The sequence below is a fragment of the Canis lupus genome, chromosome 28, assembly GCF_011100685.1.
Source record: "Canis lupus familiaris isolate Mischka breed German Shepherd chromosome 28, alternate assembly UU_Cfam_GSD_1.0, whole genome shotgun sequence".
In the NCBI taxonomy this organism is placed as follows: Eukaryota; Metazoa; Chordata; class Mammalia; order Carnivora; family Canidae; genus Canis; species Canis lupus.
The window spans coordinates 870,575-884,466 of record NC_049249.1 but is presented as its reverse complement, the minus strand read 5'-3'; the positions used below and the strand labels follow the sequence as shown (position 1 = coordinate 884,466).

The 13,892-nt window shown below is 42.3% G+C and overlaps 2 protein-coding genes across 11 annotated transcripts in view; one reads left to right on the top strand and one right to left on the bottom strand.

The window, feature by feature from the left end:
- The window catches only part of WDFY4 (WDFY family member 4), a 286,497-nt gene that overhangs the window by 157,730 nt on the left and 114,875 nt on the right, over window positions 1-13,892 (bottom strand). For all 10 annotated transcript variants that reach the window (XR_005380348.1, XR_005380346.1, XR_005380347.1 and 7 more), the window contains 3 exons: window positions 8,403-8,608; window positions 7,415-7,584; window positions 5,001-5,126 (listed from right to left, as the gene is read on the bottom strand). Coding sequence is in view for 7 of the 10 variants with exons in the window: in XM_038578030.1 (XP_038433958.1) it covers window positions 5,001-5,126; window positions 7,415-7,584; window positions 8,403-8,608 (502 nt within the window). In the remaining 3 variants the exon portion in view is untranslated. The remainder of the gene's footprint in view (window positions 1-5,000; window positions 5,127-7,414; window positions 7,585-8,402; window positions 8,609-13,892) is intronic.
- On the top strand, window positions 10,226-11,045 carry LOC102152929 (MICOS complex subunit MIC26-like). Its single transcript, XM_038578036.1, has one exon. The coding sequence runs from the start codon at window positions 10,226-10,228 to the stop codon at window positions 10,820-10,822; it is 597 nt and encodes a 198-aa protein (XP_038433964.1). The 3' UTR covers window positions 10,823-11,045.

The following is a 13,892-nucleotide window of genomic DNA, read 5'->3' as shown; positions in this document are numbered from 1 at the left end:
TAAATTTATGATAGTCACACACACACACAGAGAGAGAGAGAGAGAGAGAGAGAGGCAGGGACACAGGCAGAGGGAGAAGCAGGCTCCATGCACCGGGAGCCTGACGTGGGATTCGATCCCGGGTCTCCAGGATCGCACCCTGGGCCAAAGGCAGGCGCCAAACCGCTGAGCCACCCAGGGATCCCTTACCCCTGTTTTATAGATGGGAAGACAGAGGCACAGAGAGGGTGAGTAGCTTACCAAAGGTTACCCAATGGATAATGGACAAAGCCAGGAACTGAACCCAGGCATCTCGCTACAAAGTCTGGCTATCTTCTTATTCTGCCTCTGTGTGATTAGACACAGCCTCTGTGCTCAAGGGACTCACCAGTCAGACTCCAGCCTTCCCCAGCCCAATGCTAATACTCCCAGGTGTGGATTCTTCCCTGGTTAATATCTGTACAAACCTTGTCTGGGGTCGGCAGATCTTGAGGAGCCCCTGCCCCACCAGCCAGGGGTCTGGATTGGATCATGTTACACTGAGCTGATATCCAGTATCCTGAGGGGACCTGGGCACCTGTTTGCCCCCACACCATAACCTGGCCTTGGCCACATGGCTGAGTCTCCATCCTGGCTGCACACTAGTGCCCCAAAGAAGCCCAGCTCCCCTGGGCAGCCATGCCCAGCCAGTGGAGACTGACTCTAGTTTTCACACGTCCAGCAGTTGCCTTAGGTCCTGCTATGCCCTGAATGGACTGCCTGGCAATTAATATCAGGGTCATCCAACAATAAGGGCCATGCCAACAGTTAGACTGAATGGGCCTCGGCCTACTCCTACAGATGTTATAGGTGGATGTTGGGTTCCTCAGTCCCAGGATTCCCCATCTGTGGCTTCCTCATTTCTCCACCAGCTCACCTCAAGTCTTATCCCTGTGTGCAGGAGTTACAATGTCCCTGTTTACCAAGTAGCTATCAAGTACTTGGAACCAACAAACCTAACGCAGAAGGAAAGGTAGTGTGCGTGGGACCTTTGGAGAGCTGTTTCAAATCTCATTCACAGGATATGGTAAGGATTTGGTTTGGGCTGAACAGGTAGCAGAGCCACTGTTTCTGAAGTCACTTGCTTCTGGCTTCTCCAACAGGTTGTCAGGGCAAACATTAGATTTACAGGAGAATACCAGAGTTCAGAGTTCAGAGAGCGTTTTCTGGAGTCAGTCTGCCTGGTTTGAATGCTGTCTCTGCCACTTACTGATGGTGTGGCTTCAGCCCACTTGTAAAACAAGGATCCCGACATGACCCACTTCAGAAGATTGTTGTAAGAATAGGAGACATTTTAGCACTTCAGGCTTATTTCATAGTGACTCAGACTTTGAAAGAGGAATTTGGACTTGATGTACTGAACAACAGTGACCCCTGTAAGTTCTCAGACATGCTAGTAACCTGCACTGTAAGGCTAATGCTGAACCCACATGCCTCCACCATGCCCTCCCTCTGTGACCTTGTGCAACTGAGTTAACCTCCATAAGCTTCAGTTTCTACACCTGCACAGTGGATATAAAGCTGTCTGTTCCAAAGGATAGTTGCACACAGCAGAGTGACTAACATCTAAAAGACTAACAATGCAACACATTGGCCAGGATGTGGAGCAACTAGAACCCTGGCAGAGGAAGACCTGGTGCATGTGCTTGGCACGTCTACTCTGGAGAACAGTTTGACAATATCTACTAAAGCAAGTCATATGTACAGCTTATGATGCCCACTTTCATTCTGGATATATTTCCAACAGAAATGACTATGCATCCACAGAAGATGTGTACATAGTGTACATATTACCAATTGGAAACAACCCAGAATGGATGGATGGTCACAAAAAAATACTACTCAACAATAAAAAAGCATGAACTACTGACATACACAACAACAGGGGCAAATCCCACAAACATAACAATGAGTAAAAGAAGCCAGATGAAGAGAGTACATATGATAGGTACTCAAGTTCACATCACAACAAGTTCAAAAACATGCAAACCAATTTACAGTTACCACTGGGTAAGGGAATGATGTCAAGTAAAGTTCAAAGCAAAACTTAAAACAAATAAAATAAACTGAGAAACATTAGTTAGAGTTATTTCCTACAGTACAGTCCCTGGCCTTTTTCTCTCATCTTTCCAATCTTTGCCTTCTACACTGCAATGTTTGTCTACTATATTTGGTGAATGATGCTTTTAGACAGATGTGTTCATTAAACCAGAACAATTTTGGAGTCACTCTGATTTTTGTTACATGTTTGTTAGATCTCAGAAGATTGGGTCTTGGCTTTTCACCCAGTTTAAGAGGCACGCCTGTAATATATCAGATAACCATTTTATGTTTGACTTTATAATGTAAATGTTTGGGTTTTCTTTTTTTTACTCCTCTCAGCATACTATATATTTTGTTTATTTTACATGCTTTCATGTTATTCATTTTGTTTGCTTTTAAAAATAACATTGGGACTCTTGGGTGGCTCAGCAGTTGAGCATCTGCCTTCAGCTCAGGGTGTGATCCCAGAGCCCTGGGATCGAATCCTGCATCAGGCTTCCTGCATGGAGCCTGCTTCTCTCTCTGCCTAGGTCTCTGCTTCTCTTTTGTCTCTCATGAATAAATAAATAAAATCTTTTAAAAATAACATTAAAAACATCAAATAGAAAAAAGTAACATTAACCATTAGAGAGGTAACAAGCTTTTTATGCTGCAACAGAAAATATGCATTTTTTTGCAGGCACCCAACACAAAAATTAATTGAACATTAGGTCTATAGTGGAAACATGAGTAAGTATTCCAAAGATGGAGAGTATACAGATCACATGCTCTGACTAGGACAAAACAAAATGAAAATGATAGCAATAAAAAAACCAAAAAGTTTAACCATAGGGACATTAAAAAATATATATGAGTCAAGAGGTCTTTAAAACTGCATCACATTAGCTCTAGAAAAAAAAAATTGAAGATGCCAAATACCAAGATCTTAGAATTAGACAGAAAAAAAATTAGGAGAATATATCCAAAGTTGGTTCATTAAATCAATCTATAAGTCCTCAGCTCCTTAGGTAATGGGAGGGTGTGGGATAAATACAGCATGAGTCTACAAATACTGAATAAGAAGGGGGAAATAATCATACAGAAAATTAAATAAATCAAGAGACCATTTGTACAAACTGACTAAAATATCTATTACCTAAACAAGGTCAAAGAGACATTTAAGAGCCTAAACAAAGCAATAATGAAAAAAGTTGAGGCCTAAGAGTTTCATAGGAACAATTTAAATAATATAAGAATTATGGATTTAACCTCTTCTTGAATAAAAAGAAAGAAAAACAGGTTTTTTTTTTCAGTGAAGTTAGCATAATACTGATATCAAGACCTGACAAACATAACAAAAAGAAAACTGCAGCCCACTATCATTTATAAATATGCACTCAAAATCATAAATAAGATATTTACAAACAGAAGAAGGAGGTGCACTAAAGGAATAAGAACAATCAAATCTATTGATGCAATTTGTTGTAGGTAAGTGGCTAGAAGAAAAAAGCATATGATCACCTAATCACATGCTAAAAGAGTATTATTAAAAATTATATACATTCTTGTTTTTAAAAAGAGCAAAAAGTATTATCTATACTTTCTTAGCATAATCTCATACACAGATACGCACAGAGAAAAACTGGCAAAAGATAAAAATAAATCCACAGAAAAATAAATAGGGATGGCTAATAAGCATATGAAAAATGCTATCAATTTCAGTAATGATAAATATAAGTGAACTCGACCATGAAATCACCAGTTGGGCAATGTTGTTGGGGCTATGAGGACTGGGATGGGCACTCACATATGGGATGGCGGGATGTACATTAGATGGAAGAGCGTGTATGTATAATGTTTGATGCAACCTTCCTGAGAAGTGCATCAAAATAAAATATATTAAGGACACTTTGACCTAACAACCTACATCCCAGAATTCACACTAATGAGAATATCAAACTACAGGGAAAGGATATCTGCTCAAGAAAGTTCATTATAGACTTTTTATAACAATGAACATTCTGAAAAACAACCTAAATTTCCATGTACAAATATAGATTATTCCCAACAACATATTGAGGGAAAAAAACACAAGAGGAATTTATGTGGCCTAACCCTCTGTGCGAATATGGTATATTCTTAGGTGTCTGGAAGAACATTTCACTAAAGTTCATGGTGGTTATCTCTGCCTGGGAGTGTTTCAGGTGATTTTTACTTTCTATCTTTCTCTTTTGTTTAAATTGTAAAGGTAAACATGCATCATTTTATAGAAGCAATAAGGTTTCCCCACACAGGACAAGCCTCCAGTCACCCTTGGGGTCTACTGAACAGAGTCAGAAGTCTTCAGCCTCCCATGCAAGTTCTTGTTCATCTGGCTCATGATTGCTCCCATTCACAGGCCACATGGCCTTTACCCCGCCTCACATTTGCCTCCATGCTGAAAATAACTTTTTAACCTATCTCTAATGGACCCTGAAGGCCTGAATTAATGGCTCTCCATGTCATGTATGTAGTTGGTGAGCACCTGTCTTCTCTAACAGGTTTCTACCTCACAGCTCAGTCACACTGGAGCCCCACCTGTCCTGGTGGATGTGAGTTCCTTGAAGGAAGAGGCCCCTTTCCACCCTTTACAAGTCCCCTGAAGCTCCTGACCTAAAACAGAAATGTTCCCTTTACTGGAAGGCATTAAATCACCCAGTGAAGAAAATCAAATATTTAAACAAATGAAAAACAAATATCTTCTGGCAAGAGTGCATAAACTCCACTGGGGACGTTTAGGCTAGGTTTTCCACTGAGCAGCCAAGTGATCATGAGGAACCCACCTTGCCTCTTCTACCAAGTGTTCTGAATAACACTTGCTAATTATCAGTGAGGGAAGCTGCTGGAAAAAGTCAATGTGACTCTTCCAAACTTGTCTTCCCATTAGAACCTCCTCATGAGATGCAGGGAATGGATCTCACCTGGTTCATGGTGGCTTTCAGCATTTCCAGGAGCAGAAGGGCACCTTCAGTGCACAGCCCAGCCCGGAGGACTTCTTCACTGTGATGCTTCTGCAAGAGCCACCGAAGCATGGCATCCAACCTATCCTGAAAGAGAGGGCAAGGGATGTAGAGAGATGTCCAGCAGCACACCAAGGGAACCAGCTTTCCAGCCAGCCCATCGTGTTTCCCAGGGGGCCTGAGTGTTTGGAAAGGCAAAACAGCACAGTAGCAGCCTTGGTGGCTGGCCTATGTGGTGAACTTCAGTCGCTCGGCAGTGCCTAGGGGAAATACATGCCTCCAAGAAGATGCTGCAGACCCACCAGCAATTTGTATTGAGTTTAGCTCTTTCATTTGGTTTGAGATCACAATCAACTTTAATGAATTTTTGTAAATGAGATTCCATATGAGGAATTCAAAGCCTTTGGGGAAAGTGCCAAGTATAGCAGAGGGACCATGGGGGTTGACCAGTCGGGAGATCTGACTTTGCCACTTTATTTTTTTTTAAAGATTTTATTTATTTATTCATGAGAGACACACACAGAGAGAGAAGCTGAGATACAGGCAGAAGGAGAAGCGGGCTCCATGCAAGGAGCCTGATGCGGGACTCAATCCCGGGACTCCAGGATCACGCCCTGGGCCAAAGGCAGGCACTAAATCACTGAACCACCCAGGGATCCCTGACTTTGCTACTTTAAAAGCAGGGTTTATGCAAGTTATTCAGCCTCTTGGCAACTCAGTTTCCTTCTCTGTAGAATGAAAATCACATTCTCCACCCCATGGGATGGTTATAAATATCAAGCAAAATAAAATATGTAAAACATCTCTCATGAGTCCTGACATTCAGCAGATGTTTGTTCCCTACAATATATTCTTGGAGAAATAGAAATACGGGATTTCAGTGACCTTGGCAGAGCATATTAAGAACTTTATTTTGAAGTGTGATCTATAATACTATTAGCATATATAAAGATCTAGATAGATCAAATATAAGGATGTGCAAGAGGTAGATTTTCTAGCCTTCTATTTACAGAGCCATGCCACTCCCCCAATTTCAATTCAGTGAAGTTTAATTCAACACAACTGAGACTGAGGAACAATTTCTGAATCTACTATTTTTGGGGCACCAACGAAGGTGAGTAAGAAGTAGGGTCTGTTCTTGAGGACCTCAGTAGCTAAGGAGACAGGAAATTATGTAACTGTGACGATGGCATATAAGAGGGAGGTGTGCTAAGGCACACAGGAGGGAATGATTGCTCCTGTCTAGAGATCTAAGCAGGAGGTGGAATCTGAGCTGAGTACTGAGAGAGGACACATCTCCAGGCAAGTGACAGGAAAGCTCATTAAAGGCACAGGGGAGGCGAGCACGAAGTAGCCGGTGTTATTAGAGAGGTGACTCAGGAGATCCACGGCACAAAGAGCAAGCAAGCAAGGAAGCTGGACTGAAGAGACAAGGTAGGCACCCAATCACAAAGGGTCTTGATGCCAGCTATGGAGTCTGAACCCGATCCCACAGGGGAGCTCATGAAGCCTTGGATGTGGTACAAATGAATGAGGGATTGGGTATATGGTGAGAAGCTATACATAGTAAGTGTAGGCCCTTCTTTGGAGAAATTTGGCTAAGGAAAGGATGATAAATAATACAGCAGTTAGTCAAGAATGTGAGTCAAGGGGGCAGCTTCTGGCTTTAGGTGGGACACAGTTCACTGTACTTATGGTCTGTGAGGAATAAGTCCATAGAATAGGAGATGCTGGAAATATAGGAGAAAGAAGGACCAATCACTGGTAAGGTCACTCAGGAAAGGAGGGGAAGGAATCCAGATCAGCCTGGAGAGCTACTCTTTGCCAGCGACAATAGATGAAGAGGGCCACGGCATAAATAGGTGGTGAAGAGTGGGGTGCCAAGGTAATGCCCTCCTCTGGGGTCCTTCACTCCCACTGTGAGTAAGTCATCTGAGAAAAGGGCAGCTTTGAAGCAGAAGACTTGAAAGCATATGTGTTTACACTAAAACACAGGGGAATCAAGGACCATGGCTAAGGTAAAGAGACATGCTTTTTCAGAAGGTATAAACTGAGGCTTTAATTGTATAGTGGCAGCAATTCACCTCCCCATGACACCCCCATCATCATGTGAGTTCTCTAGCTATGCCCAGAAGGAGAAAGATTTAAAGTGGGACTGGTAAAAACACAGACCGGCTGACAGGGATGATGGAAGGCAGTGGCCCAGGAGCTCAGGGAATCTGAAGAGCTAGCTAAGGGGATGGCACCACAAGTGGGTCAGCAAACGACACGAATTAGAAGAAGTGGATGGAGGTAGGGGTGGAGAATCTTAGGGAACACCTTGGTCACATGGGATCAGAAAACCAGGTATGTCACTCCATCCCAGGGGCACCTACTTTGGGCCCATCCATCAGTTCCGTAAGAGGCGTCTGCAGGAAGAAGGTGGACACAATGAGGTAGACTTCTGGAATATGCACATGGTGGCTCAGAAAGTCCTTCAAGACACGGAATCCAGGAAGCAGGCAGGGGCTCTGGTCCGGCATGGGGGGCTGGCTCTTCAGGTTATCTATTGATCAAGTGGCAGGGGCACAAAATCCAATTGAGAACAATTGCTATTTCTTCTGGTCAAGGTGGGGATTGGACACACAAAGAAATTCCCTGCCACCTACTCATCCCATAGAAACACTGGATAAAAATATACATCATACATACATGAGCATAAGAAAGTATTCAATAAAGAGTTCCTTTACTTATTCCTGACATATTCATTCATCCATTCATTTATTCAAAACAGATACTTATTTAGTGCCTACTACTTTAGATGCAATAGGGCAACTTTATACTAAGCAATAGGGACATAGTATTTCAACAAAATATATGGAGCCCCAGACCCTCACCAAGTACCTAGAATGTAGGGGGAAGGAGAGACATTAAGGAATTAAATACTCAAATAAATATATGCTTGCGAATTCTGACAAGAAAAGTAATAGGGGCAAAGAGAGTCTAACAGAGGCACCCTAATTCAGGTGGTACCCCCCTCTCCTGGAGGAAGTGGCATTTGAACTGAGCACTGAGGGGTGAACCCACACCAGCCAGGAGAGCCTTGCTGGTATAGTGGGTTGGGGGAACGTCTCAGGAAGAGGAAAAGAGCTAAGGAGCTTTTGAGGAATGGAAGGAAGCCCCCAGTGTCTGTAAAGCAGGACAAAGGACAAAGGGGATCCTAACCAGGAAGTAGGAGGGGACTGGGGCTGATCCGGGTCAGGGGTCAAGGTGATCCTATTGCTAGAGCTATGAAGGCCCCAAGCAGGAAGGAGCTTTGCAGGTCCTCACTCGAAGCCCAGAAGGAGGTGGCCCACCACTTCCTGGAGAAGGCTGCACACTCACCTATCACAATGTCCACACCCTCAGAGCTGTGCTCCACCCAGGATCCCGCAGACAGACCATCTTTAAATCGCCCTTGGAGGGAGGGGCTTGACAAAAAGTGCAGCAGCAATTTCAAGCCCAGCACAGTGGTGCTGGGATGCACGTGGCCCTGCACAAGGAGCAGGAACCAGTCAGGCCCCAGGTTCAGAAACATCTCTTCCTTTGTCCTGCAGGGATCAATAAATCAATAAATTATCTCCCGGTCCATGAGCAAATGACAAATCCAGAAAATACAAAGAATGTCCAGCTTCACTCGTCACCTAGGATAAGCAAATTAAGGTTAATCAGGATATTACTTAGTGAAGTACATGTTATATTTTTAAGGAATGGTAAAATAAAATGCTGGCAAAGTTGCTGTTAAATGGCTAAATATTTTTATTAATGGCTGATTGTATGTTGGCCAGAGCTTTTCAAAGCAATCAGAAACTATCAAAAGATAGACAAGTGTACAGGCCCCTTGATAGCCTTACTCCACTAGTGTTTATAGTTATGGTGTCTGACTAGCCACCCATCTAATTACATCAGTACAGTCTCATAAAACACATAATGGTTAGTTAACTCCCTTTTCAAATACACAAGTCAAAATTAATCTAAGTGGAATAGTCCAATATTTATGCGTCTTTCTTTATAAGTTTAGGCAAAGTATATGTTTAACTGTCACTTTCAAAAATGAATTTTATTGTTTTTAAAGATTTATTTTTATTTATTTATGATAGACATAGAGAGAGAGAGAGAGAGAGAGAGAGAGAGAGAAGGGCAGAGACACAGGCAGAGGGAGAAGCAGGCTCCATGCTGGGAGCCAGACACGGGACTCGATCCCGGGACCCCAGGATCGCGCCCTGGGCCAAAGGCAGGCGCAAAACCACTGAGCCCCCCAGGGATCCCCTCAAAAATGAATTTTAAAATGATGAATTTGGACTCAACTGAATACACATTCTTCTCAAGCGCACATGGAACTTTCTCCAGAATAGACCACATATTGGGTCACAAATCGGGTCTGAACCGATACCAAAAGATTGGGATCGTCCCCTGCGTATTCTCAGACCATAATGCCTTGAAATTAGAACTAAATCACAACAAGAAGTTTGGAAGGACCTCAAACACGTGGAGGTTAAGGACCATCCTGCTAAAAGATGAAAGGGTCAACCAGGAAATTAAGGAAGAATTAAAAAGATTCATGGAAATTAATGAGAATAAAGATACAACCGTTCAAAATCTTTGGGATACAGCAAAAGCAGTCCTGAGGGGCAAATACATCGCAATGCAAGCATCCATCCAAAAACTGGAAAGAACTCAAATACACAAGCTAACCTCACACCTAAAGGAGCTAGAGACAAAACAGCAAATAGATCCCACACCCAGCAGAAGAAGAGAGTTAATAAAGATTCGAGCAGAACTCAACAAAATCGAGACCAGAAGAACTGTGGAACAGATCAACAGAACCAGGAGTTGGTTCTTTGAAAGAATTAATAAGATAGATAAACCATTAGCCAGCCTTATTAAAAAGAAGAGAGAGAAGACTCAAATTAAAAAAATCATAAATGAGAAAGGAGAGATCACTACCAACACCAAGGAAATACAAACGATTTTAAAAACATATTATGAACAGCTATACGCCAATAAATTGGGCAATCTGGAAGAAATGGACGCATTCCTGGAAAGCCACAAACTACCAAAACTGGAACAGGAAGAAACAGAAAACCTGAACAGGCCAATAACCAGGGAGGAAATTGAAGCAGTCATCAAAAACCTCCCCAGTGTCCAGAGCCACCTCTGCCAGCAACATGTTCAAAGTAATTCGGAGGTCTGTGGGGCCAGCCAGCCTGAGTCTGCTCACCTTTAAAGTCTGTGCATCACCTAAAAGGGACTCACCTCACAAAACTTCTGTGAAGGTTATTGAGCTTTCACTCTACTTGGTTCCTAAGGGTCAATCTAAATATGTGGAGGAGCCAAGGACCCAGCTTGAAGAAAGCATTTCACATCTCCGACATTATTGCGAGCCATATACAAGTTGGTGTCAGGAAATGTACTCGCAAACAAAGCCCAAGATGCAGAGCTTGGTTCAATGGGGGTTAGACAGCTATGAATATCTCCAAAATGCACCTCCTGGATTTTTTCCAAGACTTGGTGTTATTGGTTTTGCTGGCATTGTTGGACTTCTTTTGGCTAGAGGGTCAAAAATAAAGAAGCTCGTGTATCCACCTGGGTTCATGGGACCAGCTGCCTCTCTTTATTATCCACAACAAGCCATCATATTTGTCCAGGTCAGTGGGGAGAAATTATATGACTGGGGTTTACGAGGATACATAGTTGTAGAAGATTTGTGGAAGGAGAACTTTCAAAAGCCAGGAAATGTAAAGAATTCACCTGAAAATAAGTAGAATGCTCCATGCTCTGCCCATTTTAATCAGTTATAGGTAAACATTGGAAACTCCATGCATTTTCTACAGAAAAATGGCAGAGAAGTCAGTACTGAATGTAGTAAATTGGCTTTCTTCTTCAGGAAACACTATACCAGGCTTCTTTGTTATCTTGGGTGATACCATACTACCAGTGGACTAATCGGAAATCCTTTCACCTAGAGATAATGTCCAGCATTAGAACTCCTCGTTCTCATGTTGCTATTTATGTACATAATTAAAATTCTGAATTAAAAAAAAAAAACTCCCAAGACACAAAAGTCCAGGGCCAGATGGCTTCCCTGGGGAATTCTATCAAACATTTAAAGAAGACCATACCTATTCTACTAAAGCTGTTTGGAAAGATAGAAAGAGATGGAGCACTTCCAAATTCGTTCTATGAGGCCAGCATAACCTTAATTCCAAAACCAGACAAAGACCCCACCAAAAAGGAGAATTACAGACCAATATCCCTGATGAACATGGATGCAAAAATTCTCAACAAGATACTAGCCAATAGGATCCAACAGTACATTAAGAAAATTATTCACCATGACCAAGTAGGATTTATCCCCGGGACACAAGGCTGGTTCAACACTCGTAAAACAATCCGTGTGATTCATCATATCAGCAAGAGAAAAACCAAGAACTATATGATCCTCTCATTAGATGCAGAGAAAGCATTTGACAAAATACAGCATCCATTCCTGATCAAAACTCTTCAGAGTGTAGGGATAGAGGGAACATTCCTCAACATCTTAAAAGCCATCTATAAAGAGCCCTCAGCAAATATCATTCTCAATGGGGAAGCACTGGGAGCCTTTCCCCTAAGATCAGGAACAAGACAGGGATGTCCACTCTCACCACTGCTATTCAACATAGTACTGGAAGTCCTAGCCTCAGCAGTCAGACAACAAAAAGACATTAAAGGCATTCAAATTGGCAAAGAAGAAGTCAAACTCTCCCTCTTCGCTGATGACATGATACTCTACATAGAAAACCCAAAAGCCTCCACCCCAAGATTCCTAGAACTCATACAGCAGTTTGGCAGTGTGGCAGGATACAAAATCAATGCCCAGAAATCAGTGGCATTTCTATACACTAACAATGAGACTGAAGAATGAGAAATTAGGGAGTCAACCCCATTATCAATTGCACCCAAAAGCATAAGATACCTAGGAAGAAACCTAACCAAAGAGGTAAAGAGTTTATACCCTAAAAACAACAGAACACTTCTGAAAGAAATTGAGGAAGACACAAAGAGATGGAAACATAATCCATGCTCATGGATTGGCAGAATTAATATTGTGAAAATGTCAATGTTACCCAGGGCAATTTACACATTTAATGCAATCCCTATCAAAATACCATGGACTTTCTTCAGAGAGTTAGAACAAATTATTTTAAGATTTGTGTGGAATCAAAAAAGAGCCCGAATAGCCAGGGGAATTTTAAAAAAGAAAACCATAGCTGGGGGCATCACAATGCCAGATTTCAGGTTGTCCTACAAAGCTGTGGTCCTCAAGACAGTGTGGTACTGGCACAAAAACAGACACATAGATCAATGGAGCAGAATAGAGAATCCAGAAGTGGGCCCTCAACTTTATGATCAACTAATATTCGACAAAGGAGGAAAGACTATCCACTGGGAAAAAAGACAGTCTCTTCAATAAATGGTGCTGGGAAAACTGGACATCCACATGCAGAAGAATGAAACTAGACCACTCTCTTTCATCATACACAAAGATAAACTCAAAATGGATGAAAGATCTAAATGTGAGACACGAATCCATCAAAATCTTAGAGGAGAACACAGGCAACACCCTTTTTGAACTCGGCCACAGTAACTTCTTGCAAGATACATCCATGAAGGCAAAAGAAACAAAAGCAAAAATGAACTATTGGGACTTCATCAAGATAAGAAGCTTTTGCACAGCAAAGGATACAGTCGACAAAACTAAAAGACAACCTACAGAATGGGAGAAGATATTTGCAAATATATCAGATAAAGGGCTAGTTTCCAAGATCTATAAAGAACTTATTAAACTCAACAGCAAAGAAACAAACAATCCAATCATGAAATGGGCAAAAGTCATGAACAGAAATCTCACAGAGGAAGACCTAGAAATGTCCAACACACACATGAGAAAATGCTCTGCATCACTGGCCATCAGGGAAATGCACATCAAAACCACAATGAGATACCACCTCACACCAGTGAGAATGGGGAAAATTAACAAGGCAGGAAACCACAAATGTTGGAGAGGATGCGGAGGAAAGGGAACCCTCTTACACTGTTGGTGGGAATGTGACCTGGTGCAGCCACTCTGGAAAACTGTGTGGAGGTTCCTCAAGAGTTAAAAATAGACCTGCCCTACGACTCAGAATTGCACTGCTGGGGATTTACCCCAAAGATACAGATGCAATGAAACGCCGGGACACCTGCACCCCGATGTTTCTAGCAGCAATGTCCACAATAGCCAAACTGTGGAAGGAGCCTCGGTGTCCATCGAAAGATGAATGGATAAAGAAGATGTGGTCTATGTATACAATGGAATATTACTCAGCCACTAGAAATGACAAATACCCACCATTTGCTTCGACGTGGATGGAACTGGAGGGTATTATGCTGAGTGAAATAAGTGAATTGGAGAAGGACAAACATTATATGGTCCCATTCATTTGAGGAATATAAATAATAGTGAAAGGGAATATAAGGGAAGGGAGAAGAAATGTGTGGGAAATATCAGAAAGGGAGACAGAACATGAAAGACTCCTAACTCTGGGAAACGAAACGAACTAGGGGTGGTGGAAGGGGATGAGGGCATGGGGTGGGGGTCACTGGGTGGTGGGCACTGAGGGGTGCACTTGAGGGGATGAGCACTGGGTGTTATTCTGTATGTCGGCAAATTGAACACCAATAAAAAATAAATTTATTATTTAAAAAAATAAAATAGAATGATGAGTTTGGAGAATACAAATTTGCTGGAAGGGACTGGAAGGGGTGGGTAACCAAACCTCAGGGGTAATGGCTCAGCAAAGGACTCTGCCT